Source organism: Trachemys scripta, chromosome 11 (assembly GCF_013100865.1).
Source record: "Trachemys scripta elegans isolate TJP31775 chromosome 11, CAS_Tse_1.0, whole genome shotgun sequence".
Classification (NCBI taxonomy): Eukaryota; Metazoa; Chordata; order Testudines; family Emydidae; genus Trachemys; species Trachemys scripta.
In genome coordinates, this window is record NC_048308.1 from 36,092,938 (window position 1) to 36,114,349 (window position 21,412).

A 21,412-nucleotide genomic window follows, 5' to 3' on the forward strand; every position below is an offset into this window, starting at 1 on the left:
GTCTTCCAGGATAGGTACAGAAGTGAACAGGTGGCCAGTGGCTCGAATGGAGGACCTGTGAGCTTGGAGAGAACCAGGTTGAGGTCCCACGTCGGGACGGGCTGACGTTGTTGTGGGTACATCCGGTCTAAGCCCTTGAGGAATCTAACGACCATCGGGTTAGAGAATACCGAGGACGCGAGTTCCCTTGGGTGAAAGGCCGATATAGCGGCCAGGTGAACTCTGATTGAAGATATCGCCAACCCCTGCTGTTTTAGGGAGAGGAGATATTCCAAAATGAGAGGAATGGGTGCCTGCAACGGGGACGTGGCTCGTTGTTCGCACCAACAGGAGAACCGCTTCCACTTGGCCAGGTACGCGGTGCGTGTTGAGGGCTTCCTACTGCTCAGCAGAATCTGTTGGACAGAGTGCGAGCATTGCTGCTCTGCCTGGGTGAACCATGGAGCAGCCACGCCGTGAGGTGGAGTGATTGCAGGTCGGGGTGACGCAGCCGGCCGTGGTCCTGGGAGATGAGATCCGGATATAATGGAAGCGGGATCGGTGTCTGAACCGAGAGTTCCAACAGTGTGGTGTACCAATGTTGTCTCGGCCACGCTGGAGTGATCAGGATTACCTGTGCCTGGTCTCTGCGCAATTTGAGCAGTACCTTGTGGACCAGAGGAAACGGAGGGAAGGCATAAAACAGGTGGTCTTTCCAGGGAAGGAGAAACGCATCCGAGAGGGAGCCCGGAGCTCGACCTTGTAGGGAGCAGAACACGTGGCACTTCCTGTTGTCTCGAGATGCAAACAGGTCTATCTGGGGAAACCCCCACCTCTGGAAGATGGAACGTATGATGTCCGGACGGATAGACCACTCGTGCGTCCGGAAGGACCTGCTGAGTCGGTCCGCTAGAGTGTTCTGGACTCCAGGGAGGAAGGATGCCGTGAGATGGATTGAGTGGGCGATGCAGAAGTCCCACAGGCGAATGGCCTCTTGGCATAGAATTGACGAACGTGCTCCTCCTTGCTTGTTGATGTAAAACATGGCCGTGGTGTTGTCGATGAGAACTAACACACAACGGCCACGTAGGAGATTGAGAAATGCTTGGCACGCCAGGCGCACCGCCATCAGTTCCCGAACATTGATGTGCAGGGATAACTGGGGTGCAGTCCACAGGCCCTGGGTATGGTGTTCGTTGAGATGGGCGCCCCAACCCAGAGATGAAGTGTCTGTGACCAGGTGCAGAGAGGGCTGTGGGGTGTGAAAAGGCATCCCCTCGCAGACCACATTGTGATCTAGCCACCAGGTGAGGGAGGTCAGGACCGAGTTCGGGACCGTGACCACCATGTTCAGGTTGTCCCGATGTGGACGGTATATTGATGACACCCAGGTCTGGAGTGGGCGAAGCCGAAGTCTGGCATGCCTGGTTACGTACGTGCAGGAAGCCATGTGACCCAGCAGGGTAAGGCACGACCTCACCGTGGTAGTTGGGAAGGCCTGTAGCCCTTGAATGAGGCTCGTGATGGTGCCAAAGCGGTTGTCTGGCAGGATGGCTTGTGCACGTCTGGAGTCTAGAACTGCGCCGATGAAATCTATTCTCTGGGTAGGTTCTAGAGTGGATTTGCCCTTGTTGAGTAGGATGCCCAACTCGTTGAATGTGTGCACTATCTTGTGGACGTGAGCTTGAACTTGCTCTTTGGTGCGACCGCGTACCAGCCAGTCGTCTAGGTACGGGAACACCTGTATCCCTTGCCGACGAAGGTACGCTGCCACGACAGCCATACATTTCGTGAACACTCTTGGGGCCGAGGATAGGCCGAAGGGAAGGACTGCAAATTGGTAGTGCACTGTGTTTACCACGAATCGCAGGAAGCGTCTGTGAGGTGGGTAAATTGAGATGTGAAAGTATGCGTCTTTCATGTCGAGGGCGGCGAACCAGTCTCCAGGATCGAGGGAAGGGATAATGGCCCCCAAAGAGACCATGCGGAACTTCAACTTTACTACGAATTTGTTGAGTCCGCGCAAGTCCAAGATGGGCCGTAGACCTCCTTTGGACTTGGGGATCAGGAAGTAACGGGAATAAAATCCCCTGCTCCTTAACTCTATCGGAACCTCCTCTATGGCCCCCATGGCCAGGAGCGTAGAAACCTCCTGTATAAGAAGTTGCTCGTGAGAAGGGTCCCTGAAGAGGGACAGGGAAGGGGGGTGGGAGGGGGGATAGAAGAAAACTGGATAGCGTATCCCCTCTCCACCGTGCGGAGGACCCAACGGTCCGAAGTTATAAGGGACCAAGCACGGTGGAAGTGGGAGAGACGATCCCGAAAGGAGGGGGCTGGATCCTGGGGGATGACTGGGGCGCCGTCCTCGACCGCACCTTCAAAAGTTCTGCCTGGGGCCTGAAGGTGGTCTAGGTGGCCCCTGGTTCTGGCCGGGTTGAGGGCCGGTCCACCTTCTCCTACCACCTCGCCCTCGCCTCCGGGCCGAGTCTTGTCTCTGACGAGGGGGGGGGGGGGTAGAAGCGCTGAGGCTGCGGCCTAAAAGGTCTGCGCTGAGGGCCCGCAACATGCATCCCCAGGGAGCGCATGATTGTTCTCGAGTCCTTGAGGCTCTGCAGGCGAGAGTCCGTCTTGTCCGAGAACAATCCATGTCCCTCAAAGGGCAGATCCTGTAGGGTTTGCTGCAGCTCCGGAGGCAAACCCGAAACTTGAAGCCAGGAGATCCTCCGCATAGCGATACCCGAAGCCAGGGTCCTTGCAGCCGAGTCTGCTATGTCCAAGGAGGCCTGCAAGGAGGTCTGAGCCACCTTCTTACCCTCCTCTACCATGGCTCCAAATTCTTCCCTGGACTCTTGGGGAATCAACTCCTTAAACTTCCCCATAGAGTTCCAGGAGTTAAAATTGTAGCGGTTCAGTAGCACCTGTTGGTTCGCCGCTCTAAGTTGCAGCCCTCCGGCTGAGTAAACCTTACGGCCAAACAAATCGAGCCGCTTAGCCTCTTTTGATTTAGGCGCTGCAGACTGCTGGCCGTGGCGCTCTCGTGCGTTCACTGATGCCACCACCAGTGAACACGGTTGGGGGTGGGTATACAAGTACCCGTAGTCCTTAGACGGGACAAAGTATTTCCTTTCCACCCCTCTCGCTGTGGGTGGGATAGAGGCAGGAGTTTGCCGTATCGTATCCGCATTAGTTTGTATCGTGCGGATCAGGGGTAACGCCACCCTCGATGGGGCATCCGCTCCGAGGATGTTCACGATAGGATCCTGCACTTCCACTATCTCCTCCGCCTGCAGGTCCATATTACGGGCCATCCTACGCAGGAGATCCTGGTGAGCCCGAAGATCTATCGGGGGGGGACCTGTACATGAAGTGCCCGCCACTGCCTCATCCGGAGAGGAGGAGGAAGATGCCTCCGGTGGTACTGGATCCAGGGGGGGGTCCTGATCCCCCTGCTCTTGGGTCGGAGCATCACCTGTACTTGGGACTATGGTGTCAGGTGGTGTGGACACGGAAGCCTCCATACCTCCTGGCGGAGGCCGAGAGATGGTGGATTCTGGGGCCCTTCTAACCGAGTGACCCGAGCGAGAGGTCGATGGTATTGGAGCCCCTTGCTCCTGGTGGTACGCCCACGGGGTCCAAAACGACCAGTGAGATGGGCCATGAGAGTGGTCCTCTGCCATCTCCTGCCAATGGCCCAAGTTCCGTTCCTCGGCTTGCCCTTGAGGGGGGTATGCCGATCTCGACAGGTCCTCCGAGGAGCGAGACACCGATCTTGACGGCCATGGCGGTGCCGAGAGAGACGAAACGATCCCCGTGGGCTGCGGTGTCGTACGGTACCGGTCCGGAGATGATCTATCTCTGCGCGGTGCCGGTGAACGGTGCCGGGACCGCGATCGGTGCCGATGACCTCGTCGGTGCCGGGAGCCGGATCTGGACCTCAACGAGGACCTGGAGTATGCCCGGTGCCGGGAGCGGCCTCTCGACGTCAAACGTCGACCGTAGCGGTGCCGAGAACTACGTCTCGACGTTGATCAGTGCCGACGATCATAGCGGTGCCGAGACGTAGAACGGTGCCGCGACGAAGATCTTGGCCGCGAGTACGACCGGTGCCGAGGTGATATTCGGTGCCGGGACTGCGAGCGGCGTGGGGACCTGCTTCGGGACCTGGACCGGTGCCGAGGTTCCAGCCCTTGCGATGGAGGGCGCATCAGGGCAGGTTTCCCCCTTGACTGGACCGGGCGAGTCAACGGTGCCGTCGGTGCCAGTGGTTGAGGCGGTGCCGGCTCTGTGAGAGCTATCAAGTCTCTCGCCGCCACGAAGGTCTCTGGAGTCGACGGGAGTTGTATTACCGCCGGTCTCGGTGGAGACGCTATCTGCACCGGACTCAACGGCCTCGGTGCCGGAGTCGACAGTGCTGGAGGCACCTGTTTCCGGTGCTCCGCCGGCGCACTCGGCTCTACCCCCGGCACTGGGGGAGCCGGCGTCTTCGGCACAGAGGTCCCCGTCTTATGGGCTTTTTTATGCCCCGGGGATAACGACCTGCGTCGAGGTATCTGCTGCGGTGCCGACGAGGTCCGGTGCCGGGGAGGTTTGTCCGACACCACCCGCGCTGTCGGCATTGCCGGTGCTGCTGGGGCACTGCGCACCGAGGCGCTAGGCGCCGAGGCCTGGCTCGCAGAGGGAGTGTCCGGGGTAAGTGCCGCCTCCATCAGGAGTTGCCGGAGCCGAAAGTCCCGCTCTTTCTTGGTCCTTGGTCTGAAGGCCTTACAGATCTTGCACTTATCTGTTTGGTGGGACTCTCCCAGGCACTTCAGACAGGAGTCGTGCGGGTCGCTCGTGGGCATAGGTTTAGCGCAGGAGGCGCACTGCTTGAAGCCGGGAGCTTTGGGCATGAGCCCGGGCCCGCGGCCGGGGGAGAAAGGGGGAGACGACCCCCTTAGTCCCCTGGACTATTATAACAACTATAACAACTTTGAAACTACTAACTATTTAACTACAAACGCTAGAACTATAACTATAACTATAACTACAACTGTGAACAACAAACAAAGCTAGGGAGAGTGGAGGACAGCTATGCCGCGCTCCACAGTTCCAACGACCGTCAGGGGCGGTAAGAAGGAACTGAGGGGGCGCCGGGTCGGCTGGGGTATATATTCAGCGCCATGAAGGCGCCACTCTAGGGGGCTCCACAGCCGACCCGCCGGTGTTGCTAGGGTAGAAAATCTTCCGACGATCGTGCACGCGGCGCGCGCACACCTAATGGAATGGATATGAGCAAGCACTCGAAGAAGAATAAAAACTTACATGTGAATGCACTGCACATAAATTATTTCACACTTAAATGTAATCCTATTTAATGATGAAGTAAGTATAAAAGCTGAAATGAATTCATTCCTTCATTTGAAACTATTTGCAAGGCTTTTGTATTGTTGCTGAAGTACATACAGACCTGTAAGAGTTTCGGATGCACAATCCATTGCTACATGTGAATTCATTTTCAGTGCAAGACCGTCGCGTGCAGTTTTGATGTTCATCGTAAGCATCACTGCAATCAGCATCTCCATCGCAGACCCACACCTGAGGGATACACCTCCTCAGGGGGGGCCTATTGTTCACACACGTAAACTCAGTGGCTGTGCAGCTGCGGTTTGCTAAAATAAAACACATTTGCTAAGTAACTGAAGTAGAGTTATTTTCATTTTACATGTATAAAATATGCATTCCCCATTCACATCTAGGCATGTGTACCAGAAATTTCATGCAGAAATTCATTCAAATGCATCTTATCCATTGCAAAAAGCCAGATTTATTCCTGGTGTATCTCCACTGACTGCAGCTGTGTGTGGAGGGTAGTGCCATGCTCCACAATGCCCCAGGGAGAAGCAGCATTCCTCCCAGAGCTCCCTGGTAACCCCTGCTGTTACACGCCTTCTGTGGATGCAGCATTCTTTCCCTTGTTGCCAGGCCAGTACATCAGGAAGCAGAGCTAAGACCCTGCCTCTCCCTACTCACTCCTTTGAGATGCTTGTTCCCCAGAGGGCAAATCAAGGGAGCCAATAACTGCTAAAGGGCACAAGGAAGAGGGCCAGGCTTCCTGCACCTCTTCTCTTTGTGCATCCACTAAACAGCCTGGCACAACCTGACCCTCTGCTCTCCAGCTAATAGGATTTCTACTGGAACTTTGCGGACATTAATACCTGATACTGATTCACAAGAAAAGATGTACTGCCATGATCAGGCACTATATATGTTGAAGTTGTTACTGCAGTCTGTGTTACACAAACACGCCGTGTTAATTTAATCTCAAAGCAGTTTATAATTCCAGGCTATTGAATGGAACGGGACAAAATGAGAAGGGATTTTTTTTTATTAGAATTTTAATTCCAAAAATGTAGAATAAAATAAGGAATTATACAAAATAGTCTGACAGAAAAAAAGTTATGTCATGCAGACTGTTCAGTAAATCTATCTTGGTCTGAAAGCCAGTGGACTGCCCCTAGCACAGGAGCGGGCAAACTACAGCCCGTGGGCTGGATTCGGCCCGTCAGGGCTTTGGATCTGGCCCGCGGGATTGCCCCCTGTGGGCCTGCGAGCCAGCACCGCTCTGCAGAAGTCGCCGGCACCACTTCTGTGGGTCCCCCGGGTTGGGGGGCAGAGGGCTCCGTGCGTTGCCTTTGCCTCCAGGCACCGCCCCCCACAGCTCCCATTGACCAGGAATGGGGAACCGTGGCCAATGGGAGCTTCAAAGGAGGTACCTGGAGGCACAGCAAGGGCAGCGCACATGGAGCCCTCCGCCCCTCCTCCCCCCACCAGGGGCCGCAGCGCTTCCTGGAGCTAGGGTGACCAGACAGCCAGTGTGAAAAATCGGGATGGAGGTGGGGGGTAATAGGAGCCTATATAAGAAAAAGACCCCAAAATCGGGACTGTCCCTATAAAATCGGGACATCTGGTCACCCTACCTGGAGCCGAGCTGCACGGCGCAGCGTGGGGCCAGGGCAGGCGCTGGGCCAGGGCCCGAACCCCGCCTGCATTCAACCACCCAACTCCCTGCCCTAAGCTCCCTGCTTGTACCTTGCACCCCTCCTGCACTCCAATTCCCTGCCCAGAGCCCCCTCATACACCCTGTACCCCACCTGCACCCCAACCCCCTGTCCTGAGCTCCCTGCTGCACCCTGCACTCCTCCTGCACCCCTGCCCTGAGCCCCCTCGATACACCCTGCACCCTTCCTGCACCCCAACCCCCTGCCCTGAGCCCCCCCCGCACTCCGCACCCCTCCTGCACCCCTGTCCTGAGCCCCCTCCTGCACTCCACACCCCTCCTTCACCCCAACCCCCTTCCCTAAGCCCCCTCATATACCCCACACCCCTCCTCTGCCCCAATCCCTTGCCCTGAGCCCCTTCCTGCACATCGCACTCCCTCCCGCATCCCAACCCCCTGCCCCGGCCCTGCATACAATTTCCCCACCCAGATGTGGCCCTCAGCCCCAAAAGTTTGCCCACCCCTGCCCTAGCACAATACTTTATTTGTATTAGACACCTACCACAGTTATGTCTTTGATCTTCATCACTCATATCCCCGCAGTCATTATCACCGTCACAGATCCAGCTTGCTGGGATACATCTGCCATCATCACACCTGAACTGGTTACTTGAACAAGTCCGCACATGGGACACTTAAAAAATGAATAGAATTACTCTGCTTGTTAAACTAGCCTACACCGTTGTAATAACCTACTAATTGAAACATTCTTTAGGACAGGTTTACTCCAGTGAAATGTAAGAGGAAAGCTCAAAAATTAGAATATAGGTCAAATCACATTGCTGAGATAAGATGAACACCACTTCTCCGTGCCCCATTTTCTCTTTATTGGTCAATTACACTAACAACCCCTACAAACAAATTACTGCTTTGATTATTAGTATGTCAATCTTGTTATTCATCAAAGGTAGACTGTTAAGGAAACCTGAAATTAGGAAACTTGGTAAACTTGAAGCAGGCATCAAATCTAACATAAATTCAACAGTCCTGACAGTGACCGTACTAATTTTACTATGTATGTTTATAATTGCTTGTTTGTAATCAGGGGCTGAGGTTTTTGGAGCAATCCAGAGACCTTTTAGACAGGTCTTAATAAGGTTGAAGCTGTGTCAGTTTGAATTCCTCCAAAAGCAGGCATGTGTCTCAGAGCTCTAGAAATGCAGGCAAAAAGTCACAATCATTTCTACGTTTGACATCAAAAGGTGTAGTTTTTATTTTAATAAATACATTGCTAGTAATAAACCAACAGTACATTACCAGCTATCACTTGAATTTCTCATACCTCATGAAATGTGGAGAATGAGACATTTTCATCACAAGACATCAGCCCATTTTCAATCATAAGAAAATCCTATTCTCCTGTTACAGTACCAGTTTTTTCCACTGATATCTGCCACATTATACTCTACTTGTTTCCCAGTGATTTTGGTCTTCCTCCTCTTCCGCCCTATGGAGAAAATACCTAGCTTCTTCCCCACTTCCTTCTCACTTCCCTTTCTTATTTCCCTGTTTACTCTAATCAGTTTCCATCCTGCATACAGGACCTGATTATTCCAAGGAATTATGGGACACTCAGAATCCTAGAATGCCCCAGTCTCACACTATCTGAAGTTTCAGAGCAGCAGCCGTGTTAGTCTGTATCCGCAAAAAGAACAGGAGTACTTGTTGCACCTTAGAGACTAACAAATTTATTTGAGCATAAGCTTTCGTGGGCTACAGCCCACTTCATCCGATGCATGTAGTGGAAAATATCTGAAGTGTAGCCCTCTCTCCACACCTTTTTCCCCAAATGTCGGAGTGCATATGCACTCTTCATGTCCAAGACCATTCCAAAATACAGGCTACCCCACATCAGCCAATTAACCAACACTGTTGTTTCAAAGGAGAAAGGAATGGTTTTCATTTACGAGTAATCAATCATGATAGCTAAGAGAATTCGCATTCCACACAGAGCTTTTGTGATGCAGACACTAAGACAGGGTCAGGCAAACTTTTTGGCCTGAGGGCCGCATTGGGTTTCATAAATTGTAAGGAGGGCCGGGTAGGGGAGGGGGTTGTGGCTCAGCCCCCACCTCCTATCTGCCCCCCCCCCGAACTCCTGCCCCATCCAACCCCCCCGTTCCCTGACGGCTCCTCTGGGACCCCTGCCCCATCCACACCCACCCGCTCCCTGTCCCCTGACTGCCCCCGGACCCCCGCCGCCACATCCAACCCCTCCTCTCATTCCTGACGGCCCCCCCGGGACCCCTACCCCATCCAACCACCCCTTTTCCCTGTCCCCTGACTGTCCCCTGCCGCCCCATCCACCCCCCCCCTCCTTCCTGACTGCCCCTGGGGACCCCTCCCCCCATTCAACCCCATTTCCCCCTGACCACCATCCACACCGCCGCCCCCGACCACCACTCCGAACTCCCCTGCCCTCTATCCAACCTCCCCTGCTTGGATGTGGCCCGTGGGCCATATTTTGCCCACCCCTGCACTAAGAAATAAATTGAAACTACAGGCTCATATCACCCAAGCTACTGAACAGGCCTTAAAATGTTTTTCCAGTAACTACCAGCCTGGACTGGATTTGTACTGCTGATCTAGAAGAGAAATTATTTATTTCCCATAACCAATTTCCTGAGCCATCCCATTCCCCAGAACAGTTCTCTTTTAACTGCACACTCACCACAAGAGGCAGGTTCATCAGAGCCATCAGCACAGTCTACTCCTTGATCACAGTACCAATGAGCAGGAATACAACGTCCAGATGTACAACGAAACTCACTATTTGTGCAAGTCAGTGAGACTGGAAGAAAAAACCTATGTATGACTTCTTTCTTTTTGTTACCCTTCCAACTTGTTTTAAGTTGCTTTTGAGTCCATGATACGCAAAAACATTATAGACCCCAAAAAAGAAAAAGAAAAAATTATGCTAGCAAGGATGCCCTTTCATATTCTATCTGCAGAGCTTTTTGTACAATCTAGCTGCTCTTTCCATTCAACTACTGGGTCAAATTCTCTCCTTAGACAAGTACGTGCAGCTTCTACTGTTGCATCCACTTACGGGAATGCAGAATGTGCCCCTAGTATAAGATTCCACACAGCAACTAGAGAGCAAAGCACATTGTACATTTATAGTTGAGAGGAGACTAAGATGATTTTCACTTTAAGAATAATAGGAAAAGGGAACTCTACAAGCCAGAAATCTGCTGTTTAGACTTGATCTTGTTATCTTCACTGTTTCCCTACAACTAAGGAATTCAGGGGCATTGAATGTATTGCTCATTAACACCCTTGAATTGTTTCAGTTTCCCTTTTGTCCCTCTCTTCCTCCCACTTTCCCTTTATCTCTTTTTCTTCCACAGTGCACTACACTTTTGCCTTCTCTCACCCGCTCTCCATGCAGAACACCCATCAGTAATATAGCAGCACTTCCAAGATTTATGATACAAAGGGACGGAAGTACATCCTTCATTAGCAGCACAAGACTTACAATTCCTACTGGTTGGGAAAGGTGCCAAAATTTCTTCCTGTCACACATGCTCCACCCCTAAACTGACCATATTCTGTGGGCAAAAGCTGGGCTTGAATTTTAGAATGATTGGGTGAAAGACCATTCAATTCAATGTAGATAACTATGAGGTAATGACAACCCACTCAATCACTACAAAGTACAGAGCAGTGGTAGTAAACATACCTCGTACACTTTATAAATTGATCTGGGATACCTTAAACATGGAAGGAAATACATACAACCAACTTCTATGCTAGCAAACAAAGATCTGGTGAGTATGACTGAGAGAAAACGAGATGCTTTTACACAGTACTTAGAAGCAATAATAAACGACTAAATGTTTTCTAGAATATATAAACACTTCAGAGAAGTAAAACAAACTATAGTCTAGATTGTGTAAACCAAAGTATTGAGCAAAAGGAAGAGGAAGTTATTCTAGCACTAAGGGACTGGCGAAGGCACATTCAGAATAGTGTGCTCAATTCTGGTAACCTTGAAAAATATGATGTAGATCAGTGGTTTTCAACCTTTTTTCATTTGCGGATCCCTAAAAAATTTCGAATGGAGGTGCAGACCACTTTGGAAATCTAAGACATAGTCTGCAGACCCCCAGAGTCCGCAGACAACAGGTTGAAAACCACTGATGTAGAAGGTATAGCAAAGAATAACCAGAATGGATAAAGGATTCTTGAAATACTTAAAAAAAAAAAAAAAGAGAGAGAGAGAAATTATGCCTGATTTCATTGGGAAAAGCTGAGACTACATAAATGGTGAGCACATTATGGTACATATAACTCATAAACCTCAGGGAGTATAAAGAACAGATGTTACAAGAACATTTGAGCTTGTACCAAAGGCACCAGAGGAATGAATTACTGAAGTGAAGAAAGGTGATTAGGGCACTATAGCTCAGTGGTTTGAGCATGGCCTGCTAAACCCAGGGTTGTGAGTTCAATCCTTGAGGAGGCCACTTAGGGATCTGGGGCAAAATCAGTACTTGGTCCTGCTAGTGAAGGCAGGGGGCTGGACTCGATGACCTTTCAGGGTCCCTTACAGCTCTATGAGATAGGTATATCTCCATATATTTACTTACCACAATGAGTGGGGCTCTCATCACTCATGTCTCCACAGTCGTTATCTCCATCACACAGATATGTTCGAGGAATGCAAATGTTTGTGCTTTGACATTTTGTAAAACCAGATTGGCAAGTGCGTTCAGCTTTAAGAGGGAAAGAGAAAGAAAATGTTTAGAACATTTTTATCCCACTAAACTGTATCATTTTGAAAGAAACACAATGTTGTTAAAATACAATTTACTCTGGAGTAAATTTTCAGCGTCTTATATAAGTTTTACTAAGAGACTGCCACTATATCACTGTTCACGCAAAAGAAACACAAAGTGGCTCTAAAAAACACTAGAGGGAGCTAAAACAGCCACAAAACTTTAGGTGTCTGTTTTCCTCAAAGTTAAATCAATAGTAAATTAATACAAAATAGATTTTTTACATATTTTTCTGGGATATTTTCTCTTGATTAATGGCTAAACGTGGATGTCTTGAGAAGCTACAAAAAGAGATGGGCAAATAACTCAAAATGTTTTCCACTCATTTTTGTTCAAATGTTGATATGAATTATTTGGGGCCGTGCTCATGACTCTGTCCTGCTGCTCTCTGTGAACATTCAGGCAATTAAGTTTTACTGGCAAAAATGTTGGCAGAATGCATTTTCAAAGTAGCATGTGCTGGTATTCACAGAAACCATATTGTAAATTCACATGAACATGTATTCATATTGGAAGTACCTGTACATTCAACCAATTGGGGCAGAAATAATACCATGTGAATTATCTGACCAACCACAAATAAGCAACATAGCTGAACTTTTGAATACTTGTGATAAATCCATAGAGTAAACATTTCAAAATTTTTAGAAAAATGCAAGTTACAAGTACATTCCAGAAAATCACAATATACCAACAAATATAGCAAGCAGAAAAAGGGGCTACCTTAACTGAATAAATTTCTCATCATGAATTATTTGCTCAGCTCAAGTTATGAATGTTCCATAAGAGAACCTCCTACTGACCAGAAGGGCTGCTTAGCCTGATTAGCCACGTTATTGGTCAATATTGATTTAACTGCATTTTGTATTTTATTGAAAATACTACTCATTTCCAAAGACAATTCTGTTGATTTTGAAATGAACACTTAACTAATGAAACATTTCCACTTTTTTAGCAATATAAAGCATTCATATTAAAGAGTAAAAGTAACTCTGCAATAACATGCATAATATTTACTGCAGGTGATTAAAGCTATTGCAATTAACACAGTAAGAATGATATAAAACTTTATAGCATAAACTCACTGCACAAATTTGGGTCCCAACCTTCTGAAGACTTACATAAACATATAATGCACCATGAAGAGCCCTGTTGAACTGAATGGGACTATTCACAGCACACAAAGTGAAGCACATGCATAAATCTTTCCAGGGTTGGGGACGTACAGAGGACAGGCTATTTTTAATAATAAAATAAAATATCTATGCTCTCATATTGCTCATAAATATTTTAATTACTGTTTTGTTTCAAAATAGTATAAAGCAGAATATTGTTAAAATAAACCAATCGTGTCAAGAGAAGTCACTTGTTCTCTTTTGTGGATTGCTTCATTATTCTTCACAAGCAAAAATATTTGCCTCTTCTTTGGTTTAAAGAGTCAGATCCAAATATACAATAGGTAGTTATGATGAACTTACGGCAATTTCTCTCATCTGAAGTGCCATTATCATAACAGTTGTTTACACCATTGCAGACGTATTCAAGAGATATACACCTTCCATTATTGCAAGTAAATTCTGTGTTGGAGTCACAAGTTCGGAACAAGCAGCCCACCTCATCACTGTTGTCTCCACAGTCATTGTAGTGGTCGCAGCGGTAGTGATAAGGTACGCACCTCCCATTGCCACAGGTAAAAGCTGTTGGCTGACAGGTATGGAAAGCTAAAAGGGGATAAAAACAGGGAGGAAAAGTCATGGATACAATGTAAACTCAATTCTTTGACAAATGTAGCAAAGGAAAACGCGCTTCACTTTTACCTGCCAGGGCAAACATCGCTGCAAAACGGACTGCATGAAAAGTAAAATACACATTTTGAATTAGACAAAGTCAAAAGGTAAAGTAGGATAAACATGATTTAAGTTAAAGGCATGCCTATAAATCCTTTCTTGTTTCTAATGCAAATTTGTTGTCATAATACACATGAAGATGCAGACGCAAAATCGGAAAGCAGGCAGGAGCCCACTCCAAATTACTACCACATGACTCAATCCCATTGCCACCAAACCAATGGGGAAAGTGCCACTGATGTCATTGGGAGCAGGACTGAGCCCTGTGTCACTTTCGAACACAGTTATTAAAACACTTACCACACACACTTTCCAGCTCATCGCTGCCATCCCCACAATCGTTATCATTGTCACATTTCCACCGCTCTGAGATGCATCGTCCATTAAGGCATGTGAAGAGCCCTCCATCACACCTGGTACCATTGTCCACAATACAGTGCTTGTTATTATTGGCTAAATACCAGTGACCTTCAGAAGGACACTGACACTCTGCACCAGTAGGACCTGCATACATTTGAAACCAAAAAAAAGGGATAGGCATATCAACACATTAAGGTAAACATTCCATAAAATTATTCACAGCTACAACATTCGTTATTCTTTGCTGAACTATAATAGCTAGCTTTGTTGTATGTGTCAGCCTTTTAAATAAGCAAGGCTACTGGGTCAGATGCTGAATTCAGTACACCTGTATCAATCCACTTAACTGAATGGCACTATTCAAGAGTTACGCTGGAGTAACTGAGCTCAAAATCTGGTGCACTGATTTATAATATTTGTTTGCCATAAATACCATGAGATCTCTGGGCTGTTCTGAGGGTGATAATAGGTGCACTTTTGGGGTCCAAGTGAGAAAGTATCCTGTCGTCAAAAATTAAGGCCACACCAGCTGAAGATCTGGCCCTTAAGACTGGAAAACATTAGACTAACTTTGTTCATATTGACGTCAATGGGAGTTTTCCATTTGCCTCTAGGCCAACTGTGAATGGGAGATAAGTGCCTAGGTACTTTTGGAAATCCCACCAGGCACCTATCTGCATCTTTAGCAGACTTTAAAAATCTTGCCCGGGGTGCTTTTAAAAATCCCTCCCCTAATGTATTTTACAGTTTCAGCTTGTGCCAAATTTCTACAACATTATCAACTTATTAAACCCACTTATTTTCTATTGGAAAATGGGATTTCAATTGCCAAAGCTTTTAAAATAACACAACAAAACAGATGGAGATTGTACGGCAAGGGGTTCCGAAAGAGTCTGGAAAATAATGGTAACGGAAATATTTTGTAATACCATGTGATGAAGAAATCCAGATTATGACGACATTTTAAATTTGCAGCATGAAGTATTTAGTGCTGTGGTACCATTTTGAGGTCCCAATGTAATCTACTGGTAAGTATGTATTATAGGCCCCCTCTGTGCTGAATCCATAGAGGACAGGTGTCCATTACAGCCCCAGCTAGAGTGCTTTAGCTCACACTGTAGCAGCTCATGTAGTTCAATCCCTGATGTGTCAGCCAAAATGACAGCTGTCACATTAGCACAGAAAATTCAGTCTGGACCTCAATGAGATATATTTTAGTTTAGACCAGGAATGGGCAACTGTAGGCATAGGGGAAACAACCTGCCCACCAGAGTAGTATGAGGCAGCAGCAAATTTACTAAAAGATGGTGCCCCTCAGTGACCCGGCTCAATCTTCAAAAAAAATTCTGTGTGGCCTGCTCAGGCTTTTAGGATATTTTGTGGTGCTCTGCTACCTTAAAGTTGCCCATTCCTGGTTTAGGTGAATAAATATTTCAGCCATTCCCAAGTAATTTTTAAACCTAGCACTCCACCATACTGTGAATTCTGCTATAGTCAACATTATCATCAAACATAATAGTTTACCTGGTGCACAGATGTGACTGCAACCGCCATTAAATTGGTTGCAAGGATTGATGCACTGTTGTTGCTTACTTTTTGACCAAACATGAATATCCATTGGTCTTTGTGGCAGATTCATGATCATTACTATCTGATCTGAGCCATCATATTTGTTAGCTCGGTAAATACTTCTGGTATTCCAATCTGTCCAGTAAATGTGCTGATCAAACAAGGTCATGGCAAATGGATATAGAGCAGTACTAACGATTACTTCACGATTGGAACCAGAAAGGGAGCATCGCTCAATCTTCTGTCTAAAATAAATAAGGAAATATTAAAGCCTTTGAACTTTTCCAGATACCAGTACATACTTAAATTACACTCTGTGACCAATTAAATACTGGAGCATATTTAACTAAGTTTTGTTATTAAATACAGTTTGAGGTCTCAGGGGCTTTTCAAACTACTGGCTCAATAATGATGCAAAGTAATGACTTTGAAGCACTAATAAAATAATGTACCAGAAGCAATTAGTTTTTGGAAGAAAACATTTAAGCAGCTACACTACCCATAACCAAAATGAGCACAAATTTAATGACAGAATTCTTTCCTTTGAAAGGACTCAAAATTCATGTAGCCTTGCACTAGGAGTACAATGGCATCATGAAAGGGAAAGATACTGTCTTTTTAGTTGCCCCTACTGAAGACCCAAATTCATATTACCAGGAAATACATAGCAGATCACATACAAAATAAATACATAAACCTATGTGCTAAGTTTCCCATGAATAAATATATGAAAGAAGAAGAGTTGCTATAAAATAACCACAAATTCTTCTCTGTTGACCTTGGAGTTCAGGCTCCCCTCTGCAACGATGAGCAGAACTAACAGAAGCGGCACCTCCGGGGTCCACAGGAGATATAGGCTCCAACCCTTCAGATCCTGTGGCAAGCAATATCCCTGTTCCGTACTGTCTACCCATCCTGTCCCTAGCAGCACTATTGACCCACCTGCACCTGCTTCCAGTGGAGGTCAGATAGTGCTGCTTCAGGAAGAATCAATTTATGCTACAGTTGCCGGTGCATTATTATGTAAAATCATTTTATCAGGCCACAAATGTTTGCAGCACTTAAGGCACAGAGTTAAACAAGTTCCCTGCCTCACAGAGATTACAGTCCAAGCAGACAAGTCACACAAGAACAAAACACGAGAGTACAGAAAAAGGAGGGTGTGGAAAGATTGTTGGCAGGAAGGATGACAAAGTAGGAAAGATTTCTAGAAGAAATGCAGTTTGAGGAGGGATTTCAAGGAGGAGAGAGAAAGTGCTTGGTAAAAAAGGAGCATGGTATTGCTAGAAACTGCGAGTGAGAAGAGAAAAAGGGAGCAGTGAGAAGAAAATACTGGGTGGAGTGTAGGGGAATTAGAGAAATTAGAGCAAATGTGAAGAGTGTACTATGCCCCGGGTAGAGGCTGCTGCCTCACTCCATGTCCCAGCATTCTGGTGATCAGACAACCCAATGAGGTGTTCTATACACATGGCAGGGCTTTGGTGACAGGAGACAGAAGGTTATGTGAGTTCTGCTCCTCTCCTTCAAAGATGTGCCTGTGCGATTGCTGTGCTTTTGCTCCTTTCTTCACAATGCAGTGAAAGTGTAGACTGTCAATGGAACAGAAAGGCTTTCTGAAAATTACACTGTAAACAATAACATTCCCCGTGTCCAGAGGGGGGTTCAATGTTGCAGCTCCAGGACTAAGTCCCGCCCTTCAATTTAACACCCAGAAGAGCTCTTCCAAAGCTGTAGGAGCACGCAGGTAACCAGTCATTAGCCTTAAGTGAATAACATGAACTTACATTAGCTAATCTTAGGGCAATTGTATGTTTAAGTCTCCCTTAGAGAAACATTTCAATTGTTACAGATTGCATTCTGGTCATTCACCAGACTACTCGGGTAGGCTGAATGAGGAGAGAAGCTGCTGGCAGAAAGAAAATTATCATGTAAGAAATTTCTCCTTCTGCTGCATGGCTTCTCTCCTCCTTCATCACTAATGGGAAGTAACAAGCAGTGAAACACAGAAGTGGAGGAAGGGACGATAAAGCAGAATTTGAATTATTATTACAAGATGAATAATAGGCAGACATACAAGTTATCCCATATAAAACAAAAGCTTTGTAATTTAAGGAATTCTGTGGGAACCTTCCTACCAAAAGGCTCCCTCTGCAGAGCAATGAAAATCTATTTTGCAAATCTTCTTCAGATGAGGCTCAGACACTTTTCCCCACAATGCCAATAGGGACCTTCCGAGGGCACCTTGATTCGTACTCCATAAATAGTCTCCCAGATGCCCAGGATGTCAACTGGTGAAGGATTTTAATGTCTTGCCTGCAGCAAGTTTGAGGTCCTAAGGCCATGGCATTTTGGATAGAATAAGACGTTTTGGGAATGCCCATTTATGCCACAACTTTCCAAGGGAGTGTAAGGACTGGAACAAAATAATGGAAACACTGTTTCACAGGAGTTGTGGAAAGATGAACTAATCTTGGTCAGAATTATTTCTGGAGCTACAAGAATAACCTTTTCCACTTGACAACAGCTATGTCATTCTTGCACAGAGAGAGGAACTAATTCCAACCCTGTCTTTTGGAAGTAATGGTAAGAAGAAAAGCTGCACACAAGCTTGTCTAGTTTGGCCAGGCTGATGAATCTTGACACTTGACAATACTCAGTGGAGAGTCTGGTGTACCTCCATAAAGAACACTGCAAGGGCTGGTATACACCTTTTTATGGTATTTGGTTGCTGGATTCTGACCAGTCATCTGGGAAAACCTGCAGTGTAGCTCAGATCACCAGAGCTTTGTGATTATTATTAATTGTTTGTAGTAAACTAGTGGCCAGGGCCCCATTTGCTGGACACAGTACAAACAAATAACAAAGAGACCATACTTGCCTCAAAGTGCCTTCTGTTTCCCCTCACACCTGAAATGAAATTTGACCTAATAAATTTCCCTGATTAAATTCTGTCTGGATACCAAAATGTATCAATGAGACTAATGGAGAAACCCCGCAGAACTGCACTTCTCTTCCCATGGTAACTGTAGGTTGTCCAGAGTCCAGGAGTCTTTCAGCAGGTGTAATGGAGGTTCCTCAGTTGTCTATCAAATATAAAGTACCTTCGGACCCATGGAGGTTTAGGACTTCAACTCTCCTTTTTCCTCTTTTCCTCATCCTTTATGTGAACTGTCTTGAAAGGCAACAGACTTTTCTCTGCCCATGACATTATTTCCATTGTCACAGAGAAATTTTGACCTCTGGTTATTCCCTGGTTTTGGAAGGGGTATAATTAAGACTACGTTTTAGTCACAGATACTTTTAGTAAAATTTACGGGCAGGTCACGGGCAGTAAACAAAAATTCACAGCCTGTGACCTGTCCATGACTTTTAATAAAAATACCAGTGAATAAAACTTGCGGGGGGCCTGCCCAGGGGCCCCGCGGGTGCTGGGAGAGGCACAGGCAGGGACGGGGGGGGGTGGGGGGAGGGGCGGGATGCTTGGGGGGGGGCACCCAGCCTGGGACCCCGGCTGCCCCCGGGGTGGGCAGGGGTGGCGGCGGTGGGGGACAGGGGCTGGATGCTTGGACGGGGGCACACAGCCTGGGACCCCCGCTGGTGCTGGGGTGGGCACGGGCAGCGGTGGCAGGGGAGGGACTGGATGCTTGGGTGGGGGCACAGAGCCTGGGACCCCCGCTGGCGCCGGGGTGGTCAAGGGTAGCAGCAGTGGGGGAGGGGTTGGATGCTTGGGCAGGGGCACACAGCCTGGGACCCCCGCTGGCACTGGGGTGGACACGGGCAGCAGTGGCAGGGGAGGGGCTGGATGCTTGGGTGGGGGCACACAGCCTGGGACCCCCGCTGGCGCCGGGGTGGGCAGGGGCAGGGGCGGTGGCGGCGGGGGGCAGGGGCTGGATGCTTGGACAGGGGCACGCAGCCTGGGACCCCCGCTGGCACCGGAGTGGGCAGGGGTGGTGGCAGTGGGGCAGGGGCTGGATGCATGGGCGGGGGCGCACAGCCTGGGACCCCCGCTGGTGCTGGGAGGTGGGGATTGGCAGGGCCAGAAGGCTCCCTACCTGGCTCCGTGCCAATGGGAGCTGCAAAGCCAGTGCTCTGGGCAGAGGCAGTGTGCTGAGCTGCCTGGCCACGCCTCTGCCTAGCAGCTGAGTGAGCGGGATGTCGCCACTTCCAGGGAGCCTCCCAGGTAAGCGCCACCCAGAGCCCACCTCACCCCATCTGGTGCCCCAACCTTCTGCCCCCTCCCATACCCAAACTCTGCTGCTGGCTGGGACACGGGGGCCCAAGTTTGCCCGAGCAGCCACCGGTGCACCTGATGCAGGGGCTGCTTGAGCTGTCCCTGAGCCAGGCACACCGGCCACTGCAGAAGTCACGGAGGTCACGGAAAGTAACGGAATCCATGACCTCCGTGGCAAACTCGCAGCCTTAGGTATAAACACTCATGCTTCAGAGCATAAACAAACCTCTAACTAATGGGAGTTAAAATAAAACTTCCCCTGTAGGCAAGTTATTATATAATTTCCCTCTATAGGGTTTCTTGCACCTTCCTCTAAAGGATGTGGTACTGGGACAGGACACCATACTTGATGGATCACTAGTCTGATCCCGCAAAACCAACATTATGGCTGTGTTCAGAAACACCGCTGACAGAGCTGTTGACGTGAACTAAAAGGATGTGCACTCTGAGATACTGGAAATTGGTACAGCTCCAGGGGTGACCTTGAGAGACCTGCATGCTTTCCTTTTTCTGAGTGCAGGACCATAATCCCTGGGTCATCTTGTCTTCCAGGTATGCTTCCGACCCTGCAAGGTTTGCTTTCATAGCAAGTGTGCAAGGGTCTATAGTGAAAACTGAGCTGATTTTCAGCATGTTGTTGGTACTTACCTGCCCACAAGGGGAGATCCAGATGTGATTCAGGAATGGTGGTTAATTTTGTATTACGTCCCCTCAGTGGTACCATGTTCTTAGGAGGATTATCTGGAGACACATTGTGTGAAATCCCACTTTGGGGATAACACAGATGCTTGGTACTAGCAAACACATTTGCTAGAGACAATTGGTTATGGATAAGCACTGCCAGGAAATGATTGATGCAAGAAAGTTTGTATCTTTGTGAATATTTACCGTAATGGTAAAATTACAGTCAGACCCATGCTTATTTTGACCTCTGGTTGAACCATTTTCTGCACTGGGCTCAAAAGATTTTTCTTGATTTTGATCAAGTGGTGGGCTGAAGTTTTTCCAGCAGCTGGCAAATTCTGAGTGAGTCTGTTTCTCTGGACAGGGCACAGGTTGTGATGTTGTCCATGCATGGGCATAGATGTGCTGTGACTATTACCAGCCATTTCTTAGGACTCTGGATGCAGACGGCAGACTGAAAGAAAGAGTCTTGTACAGGAAGTTTGATCTCTCATGTATAAATGCTCATGTCATCTTTGTCATGCTGAGGAATTTGTTGGCTTAAGATGAAAAATTTATCTCTGTCTTTCTTGTGGGGAGGGGCAATCTCAAAATTTTGGAGGGTCTGTCTCCTGAATTTTGAACTTCAGGGATCAGCAACACGCAGTGGTTAAGTTGTAATGCAAGAGGTGCCAGGGCTCAAACAATTAGGTGCTGGGACTCAAGCAATTTTTTTACTTTCATAACTGATGCGGCAAGCCCAGAGGCGCTGGGGCTATGAACTGCCAAGCCTAGAGATGCCAGAGCTCAGCCCTGACAAGCCCTGGCACAAATTAAGCACTGGCAACACTGCTGCTGCCCGAAGCAGAGCTCCATGGGTGCACCAGGCAGCTGCATGCCCTGACAAAAGCATGCCGGGGAGGGGGGTGGATCCTGATACAGAGCA

The 21,412-nt window shown here is 48.0% G+C and overlaps 1 protein-coding gene across 3 annotated transcripts in view; it reads right to left on the bottom strand.

Moving 5' to 3' along the window:
• LRP2 (LDL receptor related protein 2) overlaps positions 1-21,412 on the bottom strand; it is a 187,660-nt gene that overhangs the window by 59,897 nt on the left and 106,351 nt on the right. For all 3 annotated transcript variants that reach the window (XM_034785710.1, XM_034785709.1, XM_034785708.1), the window contains 7 exons: positions 15,528-15,817; positions 13,944-14,147; positions 13,275-13,517; positions 11,608-11,733; positions 9,687-9,806; positions 7,518-7,649; positions 5,426-5,627 (listed from right to left, as the gene is read on the bottom strand). In XM_034785710.1, the coding sequence (XP_034641601.1) occupies positions 5,426-5,627; positions 7,518-7,649; positions 9,687-9,806; positions 11,608-11,733; positions 13,275-13,517; positions 13,944-14,147; positions 15,528-15,817 (1,317 nt within the window). The remainder of the gene's footprint in view (positions 1-5,425; positions 5,628-7,517; positions 7,650-9,686; positions 9,807-11,607; positions 11,734-13,274; positions 13,518-13,943; positions 14,148-15,527; positions 15,818-21,412) is intronic.